Source organism: Emericellopsis atlantica (genome assembly GCF_019669845.1).
Source record: "Emericellopsis atlantica unplaced genomic scaffold F5Z01scaffold_18, whole genome shotgun sequence".
In the NCBI taxonomy this organism is placed as follows: Eukaryota; Fungi; Ascomycota; class Sordariomycetes; order Hypocreales; family Bionectriaceae; genus Emericellopsis; species Emericellopsis atlantica.
Window position 1 is genome coordinate 247212 of NW_025764720.1, and position 16797 is coordinate 264008.

At 55.2% G+C, this 16797-nt stretch overlaps 9 protein-coding genes across 9 annotated transcripts; 6 read left to right on the plus strand and 3 right to left on the minus strand.

Moving 5' to 3' along the window:
• Window positions 1-234: 234 nt before the first annotated feature.
• F5Z01DRAFT_637776 (uncharacterized protein) lies at window positions 235-2074 on the plus strand (the record flags this gene model as incomplete). Its single annotated transcript, XM_046262309.1, has 5 exons — window positions 235-474; window positions 527-1467; window positions 1501-1664; window positions 1912-2022; window positions 2052-2074. 5 exons carry the CDS (start codon window positions 235-237, stop codon window positions 2072-2074), a joined length of 1479 nt encoding a protein of 492 aa, XP_046116947.1.
• Window positions 2075-3173: 1099 nt separating this feature from the next.
• Window positions 3174-4054, plus strand: F5Z01DRAFT_170971 (uncharacterized protein). The gene has a single exon (XM_046257903.1). The coding sequence runs from the start codon at window positions 3337-3339 to the stop codon at window positions 3967-3969; it is 633 nt and encodes a 210-aa protein (XP_046116948.1). The 5' UTR covers window positions 3174-3336; the 3' UTR covers window positions 3970-4054.
• F5Z01DRAFT_658993 (uncharacterized protein) lies at window positions 3945-5393 on the plus strand. The gene is made up of 5 exons (XM_046263733.1): window positions 3945-4190; window positions 4255-4341; window positions 4397-4518; window positions 4585-4801; window positions 4878-5393. Exons 1-5 carry the CDS (start codon window positions 4083-4085, stop codon window positions 5130-5132), a joined length of 789 nt encoding a protein of 262 aa, XP_046116949.1. The 5' UTR covers window positions 3945-4082; the 3' UTR covers window positions 5133-5393.
• A 2083-nt stretch (window positions 5394-7476) lies between these two features.
• F5Z01DRAFT_675431 (uncharacterized protein) lies at window positions 7477-8859 on the plus strand (the record flags this gene model as incomplete). The annotated part of the gene is made up of 2 exons (XM_046265142.1): window positions 7477-7572; window positions 7636-8859. The coding sequence occupies 2 exons, from the start codon at window positions 7477-7479 to the stop codon at window positions 8857-8859; spliced, it is 1320 nt and encodes a 439-aa protein (XP_046116950.1).
• A 41-nt stretch (window positions 8860-8900) lies between these two features.
• F5Z01DRAFT_171128 (uncharacterized protein) lies at window positions 8901-10250 on the minus strand. The gene is made up of 3 exons (XM_046257906.1): window positions 9520-10250; window positions 9242-9463; window positions 8901-9194 (listed from the first exon to the last, which is right to left on the minus strand). The coding sequence occupies exons 1-3, from the start codon at window positions 10015-10017 to the stop codon at window positions 8943-8945; spliced, it is 972 nt and encodes a 323-aa protein (XP_046116951.1). The 5' UTR covers window positions 10018-10250; the 3' UTR covers window positions 8901-8942.
• On the plus strand, window positions 10251-11982 carry F5Z01DRAFT_171469 (chaperonin 10-like protein). Its single transcript, XM_046257907.1, has one exon. It carries the CDS (start codon window positions 10484-10486, stop codon window positions 11567-11569), a length of 1086 nt encoding a protein of 361 aa, XP_046116952.1. The 5' UTR covers window positions 10251-10483; the 3' UTR covers window positions 11570-11982.
• Window positions 11943-12684, minus strand: F5Z01DRAFT_637781 (manganese superoxide dismutase; the record flags this gene model as incomplete). The annotated part of the gene is made up of 3 exons (XM_046262310.1): window positions 11943-12065; window positions 12113-12580; window positions 12637-12684. 3 exons carry the CDS (start codon window positions 12682-12684, stop codon window positions 11943-11945), a joined length of 639 nt encoding a protein of 212 aa, XP_046116953.1.
• A 1007-nt stretch (window positions 12685-13691) lies between these two features.
• On the plus strand, window positions 13692-14221 carry F5Z01DRAFT_675435 (uncharacterized protein; the record flags this gene model as incomplete). Its single annotated transcript, XM_046265143.1, has 2 exons — window positions 13692-13910; window positions 13985-14221. 2 exons carry the CDS (start codon window positions 13692-13694, stop codon window positions 14219-14221), a joined length of 456 nt encoding a protein of 151 aa, XP_046116954.1.
• Window positions 14222-14609: 388 nt separating this feature from the next.
• Window positions 14610-15439, minus strand: F5Z01DRAFT_624401 (necrosis inducing protein-domain-containing protein; the record flags this gene model as incomplete). The annotated part of the gene is made up of 2 exons (XM_046261373.1): window positions 14610-15215; window positions 15275-15439. 2 exons carry the CDS (start codon window positions 15437-15439, stop codon window positions 14610-14612), a joined length of 771 nt encoding a protein of 256 aa, XP_046116955.1.
• Between the last annotated feature and the right edge of the window lie 1358 nt (window positions 15440-16797).

A 16797-nucleotide genomic window follows, 5' to 3' on the forward strand; every position in this document is an offset into this window, starting at 1 on the left:
CACGCGCCTGGCTGTTCGTGGCGCTCACAGGCTGATCATTATTGCTCCATAGTGTCACCATCCTTGACACATGCGAGGATACTGCCTCAGCTCTGGACGGTCACCATGAGTCGCAGGCCGCAGGCAGCAGCCTAGCCAAGGCGCCGCGTCGCCGCTCTCGTGCGACATCACCCAACGCCACGCAAGGAAAGCCTCGGGCGCTGCTTCTTCACACAATAATTCAGGTCCGCAATCATGGACGATACTCTGCGCAACCCAAGGATGGTCAGCTCACCAGACTTATACATTCATCGACACCGAAGACAGCCTACGACGAACGTGACCCTCGCCCGTGACGCGACGCCTTCGCAGACAGTCAAGAGGCTATTCGACACAACGTCGGAGATTGAGCCCTTTCCCACGAAGCGCGCCCGGTTGGCAGGAACAGCGGCATGTTTGCCTGCACCTGGCGAGGACCCGGATAGGACGGACGAGGTATGGACACGAGCTTGAGTCAAGCCAATCCCACAACTAATGCATCGCCAAGTCTGCGCTGCATCAGACAGCTCATCCTCAACGACCTGAATTCGTCGATCCTCTTGTTCCCGAGTGGCTGGAGTCTGTTGGATCGGATCGAGTGAGAAAGCGCAGTCGGTCGGATAGCCAGCTTCACTTTCACGTCGATGCCATCTCGAGACGGCCCGCCAAATCGGCACCCGAGCTAAATCCCACCCAGAATGTCCAGGGCCTTCTGGTTTCGCCTGCACCGTCATCTCCCCAGGCTGGAGTACCGGTAGACTTATCCAGCCAATGCTCCACAAAGAGCCTCGTTGAGGATCGAACGTACCGGAGTTTCAACCTTGCCGCAAACAACATCTACTTGCGCCCTCTCCGGGAGCAATACCCAGATCACATTGCGGACCTTGTCAATCACGTGTCCAGGGACCGAAACTCTCCTTGCTCTTCAATCGAAGAGGTGCGGCAAGATGCTGAACTGAACAGACTGTGGCTGGACGGTCCTCAAGCAATGGTCCAAACTTACTTCAGGGACAGAATATTTCCCACGCGCAGCGAAGGAGCAGTTCTAGGCCTCAGCCAGAGGCTGCCCATGGGCAGGCATGCTGTCCCCACTACCGGATCACAGTGGAAGGTCAGCCATCCAGCGCCCGACATGCTGTATGGGTATACCTTCCCAGATGCCTTCCCTCGGCGTCATGCGCAACTGATCTCCATGGGGAGAGACGTGACAGTTACTGACCAGGGTAATCCCTTACTATATCCCTTCTTCAGTATCGAGGTCAAGGGTGATGGTGGAAGCTTGTGGGTGGCGACAAACCAATGCCTTGGTGCATCGGCATCATGTGTCAACATGGCCGAACGGCTCAACCATCAGCTGGCGCGGCGCAAGAGCGACAAAGCTCGTCCCATCAACAGCGCCGCATTATCTGTCGCCATGACCAACTCGGAAGCACGCCTCTACATCACATGGTAACACGGCGAACGGGACTACTACATGGCCAGCGTCGATGACTTTCTGCTCCATGACCCAGCGCGGTACCTGGCGTTCCACACGTACGTTCGCAATATCATTGACTGGGGGGTTGGCGAGAGGCTGGGCGAGATCCGGTCCGCCCTGGCAGCCCTCTCGGAAGAGAGAAGGAGTTCGGTGACCAGTAGCAAGAGGGGTAGGTCCTCTTCGCGTGAAAGAACCAGTGGCTTGGGTAGGCGTGTATCTCAGAGTAGCCGAGATGGCGAGAGTGAGCATTTTTGGGCCTGGGACGAGATGCATAGCCGGTGGTTCCATGTCAACGCTGACGGGAGTATCTTGTGGGCAGCGGAGGGTTGACGGAAGTCCTCGGCTCCGGCTTCGTGACAGATCTTGACGAGGGCCTGATGCGTCGGCGCGTGCTCGCCACATGCACGCTTTTCCAGCACACCCATCACTCCATATTGAAGTGTTGACGCGCATCGTCACTCAAGTCCGCGCTGCTCGAATGGTCGACGCGGCCCTGCTGTGCACACCAACGCTACCGACTCTGTCGGGTGAGTACGGTGGTGTACATGTGTAGCAGATCCGGACCAAGGGCCCCCCTAGGCCCTCGCTTACTCGAAGTTGACGTTTGGGCAAGGACCTGATCTTATTATTTGCTGGTAAACGACGAAGCAGCACCAGAGAGTCTCTAGAGGCGAGATCAATTGAGACTCGCAGAGCATCACCTGCAAAGTCGAGAGCCTCCCGCAGAGCTCCACGACCGCGTGCCAACCAGACACCAGGGGGCCAGGGGCAGCTTGCTCACTACCGACGATTGTCAAGAGAAACATCAATGATCAGGCTAATTGATAATAACAATCATCGACCACGTAATTGGCCATGTGAGCTAGGGGCCTGCCGTTAATTTTCCGACAGCAGCTGAAAAACAAAAAACGCTTCTGGGCGCGAACCATCACATCGCCAAGGATTATCACAGTACAGTATTACCTGAAAGAGGACCAACCGTTGATGCTAAGCCCCATTCGGCTTCAAAGCACCACATGGCCGAGCCGGCTGGCATGCCGGCTTCAACTGAATATTGGCGGCATCGTTTCAGGAACAGGATGGGCATGCATTGTTGGCGGCAGGGTTCATGTTCTCAACACGAACACTCCGACCCCTGTAAGTTGGTGGTCCGACCTTGAGGTTCAAAGTCGAGCGCGACGCCAACCGCGATCAGAAGCGGTATATATATTCTGCTGCATCAAATTCAGAGCAAAGGGGCGCGATGGCCCAAGAAATGGCGTCAAAGGCGGAAGCTTTCCTCTCCTCGTGTTCAAGACACGGCGCAATCACCATATTGACCCCAGGCGCCAATCTGATCTGTAATTACGCCACCTAACCCCGGTCACCGCACAGTCGCAGACAGGGGTACTCCAAAGCGAGCCAACATTGGCCATCACGACGCGGAGACGTGGGCAATAAGACGGCTGCTATTGTGACCACCGAAACCCAAGGATGTGACATTGACGAGGGATGCACGATTGCCATTGCGGCCATCAGGCTCGACGCTATTATACAAAGGATCGTCCTGCAGGTGTCCTGCAACACCGGCCAGCCTCGTCTCCTTCGCCCATGAGCACCGCGTGGTCCTCTCGACGTTCGTTGCACCCTTACACTCGTTTCCTATGAACCACTCTCGTTAGCCGCGTTACTGTATCATTCGTTTATACAGACGTGCTCATCAAGCCATTCGTTACGACATTTCTCCAGTGACTTGCCCCGAACCTTCACAGCTAGACGCAATCACAGCAAACGGTCATTAATACTATCCTTTCAACACCAGCGGTTTCTCTCCGAATCCTCGAGCGAAGCAGGACGGCGCAATGCAGCTCTCTTCCACCCTCACCTGGGCCCTGCTGCTGGTCAGCGCTGAGGCCAAACAACGCTCTCAATGCAGTACACGTAAGACGGTCTGGCAGACGGTCACCGAGACGGAGGACTGCGCGTCGCGCTGCCAGAACCGTCCGTCTGCTACAGCTTCCATCTCTGGTGCACTTGGATCCGGACCAGCTCAGTCCAGCGAGCCAACGTCACCCGGTTCGAGCGTCGAGCCTATCTACACCAGCGAGGCCGGGTTGTCTTCGACCATTGATGCTACGCCCAGTGTGTCAACAAGCATAGCTCTGAGCTCGGATGTGAAGCCTGAGACCACGATCGAGGCGGATACTACTTATTCGACCACTATCGCTGAGTACTCCACCACTTCACCAGCTTCCACCTCGAGCGAGGCCCCCATTTCGAGCGAGACTCCCGCATCGAGCGACGATGCTGCCTCAACGACTGCTTCCTCTACCACCGAAACAGTCCCAGAGCCAACAGTCCGACCTCGGGCCTACCCCGCGGACGTTGTCGATAAACTTCGTGACTCCAGCATCGAGAATCTCGAGGCTCACCTCGAGCGCAACCCCGTACCTGGATGCACCCTGGAGACGGCTGCTATCCGTCGCGAGTGGTGAGTTTACGTCACATCTGCCATGACAGCACAAAAGGTACAACATACTGACGCACGGCCAGGTCCGATCTAACCCTCGTCGAGCGTCAGGACTACACCAGCGCCGTCCAATGCCTCATGAACAAGCCGGCCAAGACCCCAGCCAACGTGGCGTCCGGTGCAAAGAGTCGCTACGATGACTTTGTCGCGACACACATCCAGCAGACCGGCTCCATCCACAACACCGTACGTGCCCTCCATGCAATCACCCCTCTCCCACGCTCCGGCTAACAACTCACTCCCTCCTCAGGCCAACTTCCTCACCTGGCACCGTTACTACACCTGGGCCTACGAGACAGCCCTCCGTGACGAGTGTGGTTACAAGGGCTTCCAGCCTGTAAGTACTTGCCGCTCGCATGTGACCACCGTTCGCTGCTAAATCTCGTGTCCAGTATTGGAACTGGGATCGCTACGCCGACGATCCGGTGAATTCACCACTTTTCAACGGCAACGCATCCAGCATCGGAGGCAACTCTGTCAATGGGGACTGTGCCGAAACCGGTCCTTTTGAGAAGTAAGAGGATGCCCGCAGACCGTAACTCTTGACGTCGTGAACCCCGTCACAACTAACACCCCCCAGATTGACCGTCAACCTCGGACCGGGCTCTTCTCTCAACTACAACCCCCGATGCCTGACGCGCGCTGTCAGCCGCGACAACGCCCAGCAATGCACGGCCGACAAGACCTTCAACCTCATCTCACAGAGCTCTACCATTGCCAGCTTCCAGGAAACAATGCAGACACCCTGGGGTGTCCACGCCGGCGGCCACTTTACTATCGGCGGCGACCCTGGAGGTGTACGTCTCCCCATTCTCCCATGACCTTTTGGGTCATTGGGACTCCACGCATTGAGCAGTGACTAACTAGTACTAGGATCTCTTTGTGTCCCCCGGTGATCCCGCCTTCTTCCTCCACCATGCCATGGTCGACCGCGTCTACTGGCTCTGGCAGCTCCAGGACCTGGACACTCGCCTGTCAGCTGTCGCAGGAAGCGTCACCGGCAGCAGCAGGCAGGGCTCTCTCGACGATGACGTGAACTTGGGCTATTCAGGCCCCGGCGTGACTCTCGGCTCTTTGCTCGACACAATGGGTGGCAAAGATGGTGCTTTCTGCTACTTTTACATGTAGAGATGGGATGGGATGCGCAAGGCAATATGAGGGTTGAGTGATGACTGGCGATGAAAGGGATATCAAGTAATGCCGTAATATTTAGTATAAGGAGATGCATGTGCGCCCGCGCCTACCTCCGAATATATTCACAGAAGTGTGTACAGTACATCGAGTGACTAAAGCCAAGTCGGACATATGTCGTGGATGGACTCAATGTCAGGGAGAGATATTTGGTGAGTCAGATTAGAGGCTACCCTACTTGCAGCTTGTCGTCATGCTAATAGATAGACCCATAAAATCATGCAATACCAGCAGTGGCCAAGGTCTCGCGAGTCCTGCCGAAGGTAGTACTAAGTCAGGGCAAACCACGTGATATCCCAGGGGCTCAACAACCTCTACGCTAGGCGGCGGCCATAGCTCGAATCCGTTCAGCGCACCAAGAGGCTAGGAAAACCAAAAGAAGCCATCATTTGAGTTTGCATCACAAGACGTAGAAATTGAGATAAAATAGATTGTGTGTACGTCTTCTCATCTGTTCCTCTCCACCAGCAGAAGTTGAAGAGTAAACATCAACCACCTGCCGAACTACCTCATTCATGTTCATTCTGAAAACTGGGCATTCTACATATGAGCACCACTCACCAAACGAGCTTCAACGTACGCAATGTCCACTGTCGCCCATGCGCTGGCGGAAACTGAGCTAACATAGCTGTAGGAACGCGACTACCATCATGCCCTTCTTCAAGGTTTGGGAGTATCTCAATCGACGAGACAACGAAGGCAACAACCTTCTCCTGTCGACGATAGTCCAAAACGTCCGCGCATCCAGCCGCCTGTACTTCGTATTCCGAATCCGTGGGCCGCCTTAAGAGCCCGGTTTCCTTACTTGCAGGATCAGCATATACGTCGATTCCTGATAACCCTGCCAGTCACCCTCTTTTTACAGAGACTGTACTTGTTTTTTTTTACCTGGCCCGAGACCAAAAAAACCCCATCTTGTGGACAGTGGTATGTTTAGTTCTCGCTAGTGTAGTCTCGGCTCTGGAATCCCGGCTAAGCGATGCTTACATTTGTGGCCGCACGAGCTCACAAGCTGAGGCGAAGGCAGTGGGAGCGGATCCAGCCACCCTCAAGGACTCATCACAACTCGACAAGAAAGAAACGAATGAGAACAATGGCCGGGGCAGCGACAACTGCTAGGCTACCGTACTCACTCGGTCTGTCCTAGAGAGCAATACCCCTGTCAGGAGTGGTGCCAATATCGAGCAGCAATTATAGCCTAACTTATGAGCGTTATGAATTATGATGCCCAAGGACTATACAGAGCTATCAAGAGATTCGAACCTTCGCACATGCGTGTGTCCACAGCGCTAGCGACTTTCTCAAGTGAGTACGGTAGATCAAAGCCGCATAACGTCCTCTGAGAGGCCACTCCTGCTTCAAACTGGGTCGGTCAGCCTTGAGGCATCTCCTGAGGCTAGGTATGGAGATGATGGAGGCGCCTCAACTCTGAAGAAGTGGAGGAACTGTTGAGCAGCTTGAAGTTAGGACTGGTCGAACTTCGAAGTGGTTTGATCACAATCCCTCACAACTCCGACTGCCGAGGAACCACGTGCACCGAAGAGGCTCAAAGTTGGTTTAGATACAATCGCATTTAAGGTATTAAACTGTCTTACCTACGATACCAGCCTTGTTTGTCACCCTGGAATAAACGACAGAAAAACCCGCGCGGCTAAGATGAGCATGCAGCTTGTCTTCACCACTACTTTATTGCATGACGATGCCTTTGATTATTGATTTCTTGTTGCTAGTTATGCACAAACGCTTTCTCCGATCGGCATCGCTGTACTCGTTTCAATGTGGCCGCGCAATGACTGTCACAGGGGTCACTATATGAATGTTTGGCTATCGTGAGCAACACTGGGTAAAACAGTTCAGACGACGATGTAACTACAGCTAGAACTATTGTATATAATGAAACCGGTAGTATACCCCAGAATTTACCCTTTTTTATAATTGTTTCCAGGCTAGATAGGGGTTAACAGTTCTAGTTCACTGCGAACGACACCAAGTCGAATGCTTATAGGGTAAGCTGTACTACAACACCCCGGGAGGACGAATGTGGACTAAGGAGGTCTAACTTTAGCCTCGGGACTTTTATGTCATGGCTCCGGCGCAATGTGCTGAATAATCATCAAGGGCAGACTAATCACTTGGTTGCGCATGCTCTCGTAGCCTACAGAGTCCAGCTCAATCAAATCACGTCGCGCTCGCATTTCGTCGTGGATTGAGCGATTCATCCTGGGACTAAGCAATTGAAATTCTGACACTGCAAGTCCACCTTCAAAGTACAGTCAGACCTATGGGTCCAACTACGCAGAACAGCACACAGAAGCGCCGCGCCAAGAAGGCTGCCGGTCCCCACGCAGCGGCAGCCGAGAAGGAGCACATTCTCGAGGTATGAACTCTCCGCGGGCATCTTACGTCAAGTGCCGGACCTGCAGATGCTCACCCTGCGCAGGCGCGCCGCGAGAAGAACAGGGAAGCACAGCATGTCTTCCGCAAGCGACGGCAGGCGGCCGAAGCGGCTATGGGCCGACGCTTCAAGCGTCTCGAAGATGTGGTGGAGGAGATGAGCTCCATCCTGATCGGTCTCTTTGACGACATTCTCGCCAACGAGTCGCTCGTGACGCAGTACCCTTCCATCATTAGCAGCCTCCAGAGGTCCATGGGGCGGGTCCTGGCGCTGACCAAGGAGGTTGCTGCCATGGACGACGACGCCCTGGGTCTGGTGGACGATGCGAAAGTGAAATCTTCAGAACAGGCCCCGGACTCAAAGGCTGTCGTTGCAAATGCAGCCATCACTCACAAAAGCCAGCCTACCCCATCGGCGCCTGTCGCTCCTCACACGCTGGCTGATACATCCGCACCTGGTATGCAGGGCACGACGTCCCGGCCAGTCAACTCATCTCTTAGCATCTACTCGCCAACAGCTCCCATCAGCGCAGGCTATACGCCAACCGATCAGTTCATGACGTCTCTGCCAAACTCACTCTCACCAGACGACGCGCTGGGGGACAGCGGTTGGGACACTTTACTCCCTAAACAGCCTGGATATACGCTTCATCCCCCGCAAGAGACCTTCCAACCAGCATACTCCTTCCCCTTTCGACTCATTGAGATATCCCTCACGCACGGATATGCTCTCATTACAACGGCGCCACTGGCCAACATTCAGCGTGAATTCGGCAGGACGCTTCGCTACCGTCGACGGGAGGAAATTATTGCCTCCTTACAATGGGCTCTTGGAGCAGGGAGGGAATACATGTACCAGACCTCCAAGTTTGAGTTCCTAGAGGCCGACCCTGAACATCTTCCCGTGTGTCACTCGACCCCTCCGCCATTCTCATCACCGCAGGACGAAAAGGAGATGGAGCCCGATTTCATCACGGCCGCCGGGGTGTACAAACTACTCAAGGGTCTAGGGGCCATCATGTTGGACGCAGATACAATGGAGATCCAAATCCGGAGACCGAGTCTGTCCACGTCTGGCGGAACAACAGGCCATCTAGGCTGGCTCTCGCTGTATCCAGATGCGTTCGAGACTCCCACTACGAAAATGAGGCTGCATGTGCCGCAGCTGATGACGCAGTTGATGCACATTGGGATTTGTTCCGAGACGGGCCCAAGATACCCGCAGCGGGACGTGTGGAGGACCATAGAGGGTTTGGCGAGACTGGCTTGACACGGAGATGGTTTGCCAGACGACGACACGCGCTCATATCAGTGGTTCAATAATTGTACAACATGCCTTTGACCATGCGTGCCCTACAGTCTACTCGTGACGCCGGGCTGGATCTGCTCCAGGATCGTCATCAACTCCGCGTGCAGCCGCTTTGTAGTGTCCTGGCCCTCCTTACTCCGCACAAACGCACTGGGCTTGGTGACGCGACACTCGCTGAGATACTGGCCATTGCTTTCCTCGCCAGATGCACCCGCGTGGACGAGCGTGCGGCTGCCAACTTCGGTCGTGCGGGCCATCATCGCCTTGAGAGCGGAGAACATGTAGCCCGTGATGCCCTATCGCCAGAGTCAGCTCCATTGCGCCCCGGATATGCGTGCATTACCTTTAAGTCTCTGCCGAGTTCGGAGTGACACAGCCCTGGGTTCACCGAGTTGATGATGACGGGCTTATCTGCGTTGGGACCCTGCTTCATCGCCTCGCTGAAGGAGGACACGAGCATCACCTCCAAGAGCTTTGAGACGTTGTAGCGGTCTTTCATGTTGGAAGTCGCCTTTGAGTTGAGGGCCTTGAATATGTCGGGCTTCGTTCGTTCGGTAAATTTCGCCTGCGCATGTCAAGTCAGTCGTTTTTGCTTGTAGCTTGGGACACTCAGCCTCGTACACTGTTATGAAGCACAGAAGTCGTGATCACCAGTCGTGGTGTCTGTCCCGTGCGGTGGCCAGATTGCCTCATGGTCGGGAAAAGGCTCAAGGCGAGCAAAAAGGTTCCAATCACGTTAACTTTGATCGTACTCTCGATGCCGTCCGTCTCCTCAAACTCCATTTTTGCAATGCCCGCGTTGGCGACGACCACATCGAGCCGGTCTAGAGACTCGCACCTGGCAGCAAAGGCCTTGATGGAGTCGAATTTGTCCATTTCGAGAAGCCATACCTGGACGGCATTGTTGCGACCGGTGGCGGATTCAATGGCGGCCTTGGCGGCGTCTCCCTTGGCCTGCGATCTCACGGCGAGAATGACCCGGGCAGCTTCGAGTCGCGTGAAGTGCTTGGCTGCCTCGAACCCCAAGCCTGTATTGGACCCTGTGACGATGACAGTCTGGTCCTTAAACGACGTCTCAGGGTACGGGATGTTTTCAAATTGAGCCCGTAGTTGATTCATGTTGCGTGTTACTCGTGTGCGTTGCGTTGCGGTGGGTGATTGATGAATGCTCCTCCACAGCCAGACTGGGTCCCAGGACACTGCCGTGTCTTTAATATGTCGATAGAAGCTTAAACTGATACCAACTGAAGCCAATGACCAAGCATTCCAAGGTCAATGATTGCAGAGTCGGGGCGGTTACTTAAAGCGGCCGACGGTGGCAACTGGCTCAGGCGCAGACGGGAGATGATTCATGAAGTGGAATGCGGGAGAAGTTGGAGGTTGGCTCTCGACACCAATTGTTTAAATCATTTTGTAGGCGCTAGGGACGGCACATGCTGCACATCCATCACCTTGACGTTGGCCTGGCATTCGGATTGTTGACATAAGAGGGCCGGCGGACTCTCGGCCGGCAGCCAGTATTTGAGACCAACATGCCATTGCTCAATTGATCACATCAACTCATTCATACCCAGTCTTCATCACCATGCAGGCCCTCGTCACGCACCGCACCCTCCCGACGAGGATCTTCAACGCCCTCAGCGGCAAGGCCATCTTCAACCCCGGCGCCAAGGTCCACGACAATGTCCCCATTCCCACCATCAACGCCCAGCAGCTCCTCGTCAAAGTCAAGACGGTCGCCCTGAATCCCAGCGACTTCAAGCACATGGACGCCCTCGGGCCCCCGGGCTGCATCCTCGGCTGCGACCTTGCGGGTGAGGTGGTCAAGGTTGGCGAGGGTGCTGCCGGCAAGTGGAAGGTTGGTGATCGCGTGGCCAGCGTGGCCCACGGCGGCATGTATGCAGACGAGGGCGCGTTTGCCGAATATGCCAAGGTCGATCACGACCTGGCCTGGCCGATTCCCGACGATATCAGCGACGCGGATGCGACGACGTACGGTGTGTCCGCCATGACAGCCATGTATACCCTCAATGCCCGACTCGGTCTTCCTTTCCCCGGTAGCAACGCGAAGCCGGCGGCCGGCGGCGATTCGACTGTCTTCATCTACGCGGGTGCCACCAGTGCAGGGCTGTTCCACCTGCAGGTCGCCAAGGCGGCCGGTTACACCGTCGTCACAACCGCGTCTCCGCGCTCCTTCGAGCTTGTCAAGAAGTTTGGCGCCGACACCGTGTTTGACTATCGCTCCCCGACAGTGGTGAAGGATATACTGGCCAAGTATCCCAATCTCACCAAAGCAGTCGATTGTTTCTCCGAGGGCGCGTCGTCGTCCATCTGCGCACAGGTTCTGAAGCCAAAGGGTGGCAAGGTGGTACTCCTGCTGCCGAATGGCGAATCCAAGGTGCCCGGCGTGCAGTTCGACATGGTCATGCTCTACACCGTCTTTGGCCGGGCCTTCCAGATGCTGGCCCCCCTAGGACCCAAGTTCGAGGCATGCCCGAGCGACCGCGAGTGGGCTGTCCGCTATTGCAGCGCCCTTCCGGAATTGGCACGGCTTCTGAAGCCCATCCCGACTGTCAGCCTTGAGCCAGGGTTCAAGGGCATTATGGACGGCCTTGATAAGCTACGTCAGGGCAAGGTCGTGGGTGGCAAGCAGGTCGTCCAGCTGCAGTAATGAGATAGTTGAATGCGGCATTGGAACGAGTTGGCGGTGCTCCGTTGTATAGTGGTGTTAATACCTATGCACATATTAATTCTGTCGACGTTTATTGTCCGGGTGGAGTTCGCGGTCTTGCTGTGGTTGCATCAGCGCATATGATCAAAGTCCGTTCGCTCTTGTGGAAAGTCTGCTTTTGGAAGATGTGATGTATGTGATGCTCTCACACGGCAAGAGATCTCAGCATTCTTCATCAACAAACCCAGATGGCCTTGCAGGGAACATGAACCTTGCGTCACGGAACTTGACCACATGCTCAGGTGTTGTATTAGAGTACATACGACCGGATGCTCTGCCTGACAATCCTATGTCTGAGCCTTCAACTCAACATTTACAGCGACGCCTTGAGCACAGAAAAGGCGTCCTGGGCACTGCCCTTGTAGCGCTTCTCCGCCGTCTTCCAGTTGATGACGTTCCAGATGTTCTCGACGTAGGCAGCCTTGCCGTTCAGGTACTACACCAGTCAGTGTGTCACTCACTCAACATTGGACAACCGCTCACCTGCAAATAATACGCATGCTCCCACATGTCCACGCCAAAAATGGGAACTTCGCCCGAGACGACGGGATCCTGGTCCTTGGTCGTGACGATCCGCAGACCCTGCGCGTCCTTGACGAGCCAACCCCAGCCGCTGCCCTGAATCCCCAAGAGCGCCTTGTTAAACGTCGCCTTGAAGCTGTCGACGCTGCCCCATGTCTTGTCAATGGCCGCGACGAGGGTGGGGGCGCTGTCTGTCTTGGCGTCGGGGGAGCTGGCGGGCGTCAGGTTCTCCCAGAACAGCGAGTGGTTGATGTGGCCGCCGCCGTTGAACTTGATGGCCTGCTGGAGGGCAATCTGCTGGGGGATGTCGTTGGACGAGGACGCTGTCGAGTAGGACTTGAGGGCGTTGTTCAGGTTGGTGACGTAGGTCTGGTGGTGCTTGCTGTGATGGAGCTCCATGATCTGGGCCGAGATGCTGGGCTCCAGGGCCTGACTTGTCAGCAGCGGCTCCTATGTGAGGTGGCCTCGGGTAAGGTGGGACATACATTGTAGGCGTACGGCAGGGCCGGGAGGTAGTACGTGCCGACAGACATGGTGAGGATTTCTGATTACTGCGGTTGAATGGATACTATCGAGCTGAGCGTTGAAAAGAGGCGAGCTGTTGTGATGTGAGAGTGAAAGGTAGAAGAGGGGCACGGTCTTGGAGGGGAGCTCATGTGGGAAGGAGCTACCTACTTACGTAGGTACCTTCCTTACCTTATCCTGACACAAGCATTGCATCAGAGCGCGTCGTCCAATGACGTGCGACTGGCGACTTTGCACAAAAGATGGAAAAGGCTGATGCTTCTAGAATTAGACATGCTGCTACCGATGTCGGCTGTACTGTGTGTCGTTGCTTAGAAATGCGCTATGCTGTCGACGAAGGTGTTGCTTGGAGCTTCAACGAACAGGAGGTCATGGCATCACCCACTCCTCGAGGAATTGACTTTTACTTGGGAAGCCGGGTCAAGACAATCTCAAGCAAGCACCTCTTCTTTATACATCTTTCTCCCGTCGCACATCACTTACTGAAGCTAGGCCACAACATGCTGGTCCTCTTCTCGCGTTGAAGGGTGACCGCCTCGACACCACCACACACATTGAATGTGACGAAGATGCTGAAACCAATATGCCTCATAGATTCTCAGGAGTTCCCTCTCGAATACATCGTGATTACTCACCATCACGGGCCATCTCTCGCATACCCCCTCAAACTTGCTCATTGAGCTCATTACCCGATTGGGAAGCGGACCCCTAGGAAGCGATGCGCTGATTGGCGGCAACCAAGAGCGGGTAGCCCTCAAGGTCCTCCCCGGCCATCAAGGTGTGCCCAGCCCGTCGTCGCGTCCAGTCCACGCGGGATATTGAGCAGAATTCTGTGAGCATGTATCAAACAGTCTGGGGGTGGAGATCAGTAAGTCAACATCGCAATTCGAACACCCAGTCGAGAATCATAGTCCTCTTGGTATCAATATCATCACCTTTGAAGCACACACTCGAGCGTCCTGTCCTGTCCTGTCCTCTCCACAAGAACACCTTTACGTCTTCGATACTATAAACCATGTGCGGACCAGACAACTCAGGCCGTCCCCGTGGAGGCGCCCTCGCCGTGTTGCTCCCGACGCAGACAGCACTGGACCAGTGTACCGGGCTCAATGCCGACCTTTCGTTCTTCTCACCGAGCAGCCAGCGCAGCAGCGAAGCAACCCATATCCAATTGACAATCGCCAACGACGCGTCACAATCGGAAACAGACGAACTTTTTGTCATGGTGCAGTACGTAAGCCAGGAGCGCGGCACACGTGGAGACGAAGACGTATTGACATGGACAGCGACACTGGCGATCTACGGCAGAGTGCCTCTGAATGTGGGCTCATGTGTACGATACCACTGCAAAAATCGGGGAATTCGTCGACGCGGACACATGCAGAGATTGAGCTCCCTGAACCGCTCTCACTTACGGTGGGTGGTGACGGGATCATCGGCCGGCGGGTGTCCTTGTGCTGTCGCGACGACCTCGACGAGAAGACCATTGTCGCCGAAGGGATCGTGGGGTACAACTTCTCAGATCAGGTGCAGGCATCACTCTGAGAGTGGCAAGCCTCTCCAAGCAGGGGCTTTACCCAAAGAATACGTGAGAGGAACAGTATCGAGGAACTCTATCAGCGACTGTGGCGACACTTGGTTGCGACATCAGAACACTGCTGTAGGCAGGACGTGCTATCCACCCACTTTTAGAAGCAGCTGGTCGATGTGGATATTGATTATCCACACGAAAATGGTCAATGGGCACCAAAGAGCCTAGAGCATGGAAGCAAGCGTGCACATCGAGACCCAGGACCATACTCATGGCCCCTAAGTCGTGTACATCAGAGATGAAATTGTGGACACGTCCAGAAGGCACACATATACCGCGAGGCTCATCACTGAGACATCTACAATTTTGTATTCTATTGACCAGTACTATAGCCTTTATCCTCTAACCGTCAATGGCGGGATCAAAGCCAGGCACAGAGGTACCAGCCGCCGCACGCAGCTTATCCGTGAACTCATCGTCGAGCTTGGGCCCCACGCCACCGTTCCACGTCTGCAGCATGGTGTCGCGGAGCTCGACGCTCGGCCAGTTGTCCCAGCCAACGAGGGGTGCGCGGTGAAAGGCGCCGGTAGGGTTCTCTGGGTTGGCCTGGTCGTCGCCATTGGCCACGCGGAAGCAGTGCGTGAGGCCACCGTCCTTGTGGTAGACGACGAGCGGGTGCTGGCCGTCCAAGATGACGTTGTTGCCGCTGTTGTAGCCCGTGTGGCACGAGGGCGCGACGTAGATGACATCCTCGCCGCGGGTGAAGACGACAATGTTCTCCCAGTCGTGGCGGTGGCCGCCGGTGAAGCTCAGGCCGACAGACTGGTCCTTTTCGAAGTAGTACTCGTACATGATGGCGCAGATGCCGTTGTTGCAGCGCGAACGGGAGTAGGCGTTGCTGTTCTCAAGCTGGGGAGGGTCACGGCAGTCACCCTGAGGAGTGCCGGTCGGGCCCTTGCCAGGGTTGGTGTAGCCATCAGGGGAGATGGCCGCGGTGTTGTAGCAGCCCTGCAATGTGCGTCAGTATACAGAGGTTGGTCAAGAGCAAGGCTCCTAGGAAGGCTTACATCAGAGTCAAAGTCCAGGTAAGGCTGGAACTTGAGCTCGAGGTCGGACGCGCCCTCGGGGAGGGGAGTGATGATGTCGCGCTTGCTCATGCGCTGGGTGGGCGACGCAGTGACGACGGCGGCAGCGCTGAGCAGCGCGGTAGCTGACTTGAAGAGGCCGGGCATTTTGAGGTATGATGGAGGATATGAGGCAAAGAAGGAGTGTGGTGTAGAGGACTGGAGCTGTCTGGTTGATACAATATTCAGGAGTCTTCCTGGCGATCACGTCCGGTACTTATACACGAGCCTGTCATATGGCCAGGGGGCCGCCAGACGGCGGATTTTGCAGCTGATGCCATCGTCAAAAAAGGCAGCTCTTGTCACCAAACAGCCGCATCATGAGCCTGAGCAGACATTACTTATGGGGCCCATCTGGTTGATGCCACGGGCACAGATATGAGAATGGGGAATCTGCACACAAGTCCCATCGTAGGCTACCCACGCATCATCATCCTTCATCAGCCGATGCCAAATGAGGAGGGTCGAAAAGCTGAGGATCCAGGATCATCGCCACCCCACAGTTCCGCTAGAACGATTCGGTAGTTGATCGGCTGCTACCGTCGGCCGCCCGTCGCTGCGCTGCTCTGAGAGCCAATGACTTGGGCCATGCGGAAGCTCAGAATAAAACAAAGGATTTAGCTTAAATGTAGTCGATCAGGGGTTTTGGACCCTGAGGAGCTGGAGGCGCAAGGCGGCCGCATTCTCGTGTGTGGAGGCGGCGGCACTCTGTATTGCCACGTGCAAGCATCGTGAGACTCCCACGCTGGTATAGAGAGCACGCAGTCTTTTTGCTTCGTCAGTGTGAAAAGGATTGTCAATTGGCGTGAGATCAACACGTGAGCACAGTTCTTTCATTCTAGCTGTGCTGGTTACAATATTAACGTGCTGTAGCTCACTAGCTCCCGATCTTTAATACGGATAAAGCTCAGATTGATAGCGCGATCTTGGCGCCAAATAAACCTCCGGCAGACGGGAATCATTAGCTCGCCCACATCGGGCCCATGATCTGCGGCAAAGCTACGTACGGTACGTCCCTGGCAGGAGACTAGTCTAGGGCGCTGCGAGGCTTCGGACTGGAAGATTCAAGAAGCACGCGCATGACGGAGGCCAAGCAAAGGGATGCGGGCAAAAGGTCACGGAGATTCCGAGACTCGTGTTCACGGCGGAACCATTTGGTTGTGATTCCGATGGGCGTCTCCAGAAAAGCGGTGGCTGTCGCTCGAGGCTGAATGTCTCAGTCTCAGACCTATCTTGACGTCGATGATTCAAGGACAGAAGTGTGGGAGTGTCTCATCAGCAGAGTGACATGTCCTCGACCAGCTTGTGAGTTCCAAACGGCACTTTGCCTGAATTTCGCGAATATAATGGATCTCACATTTCATGTACTATGTAGGAGAGCCGGCAGCCGTCGGTATTTCATATCCCCTAGCGCAGTGCGTGTCGTTCGGCGATGCGCGACTAGACGGTTTGCCTATTGCAGTAAA

Bases quoted from the DNA above. Each gene is read 5' to 3' on its own strand.
- F5Z01DRAFT_170971 (XM_046257903.1), top strand. From the start codon at position 3,337: ATGCAGCTCTCTTCCACCCTCACCTGGGCCCTGCTGCTGGTCAGCGCT.
- F5Z01DRAFT_658993 (XM_046263733.1), top strand. From the start codon at position 4,083: ATGAACAAGCCGGCCAAGACCCCAGCCAACGTGGCGTCCGGTGCAAAG. The intron at 4,191-4,254 runs GTACGTGCCCTC...CTCCCTCCTCAG, and splicing joins CCGGCTCCATCCACAACACC to GCCAACTTCCTCACCTGGCA. The intron at 4,342-4,396 runs GTAAGTACTTGC...TCTCGTGTCCAG, and splicing joins GTTACAAGGGCTTCCAGCCT to TATTGGAACTGGGATCGCTA.
- F5Z01DRAFT_171128 (XM_046257906.1), bottom strand. From the start codon at position 10,017: ATGAATCAACTACGGGCTCAATTTGAAAACATCCCGTACCCTGAGACG. The intron at 9,464-9,519 runs GTACGAGGCTGA...TGACATGCGCAG, and splicing joins CTTCTGTGCTTCATAACAGT to GCGAAATTTACCGAACGAAC. The intron at 9,195-9,241 runs GTAATGCACGCA...CTCTGGCGATAG, and splicing joins AACTCGGCAGAGACTTAAAG to GGCATCACGGGCTACATGTT.
- F5Z01DRAFT_171469 (XM_046257907.1), top strand. From the start codon at position 10,484: ATGCAGGCCCTCGTCACGCACCGCACCCTCCCGACGAGGATCTTCAAC.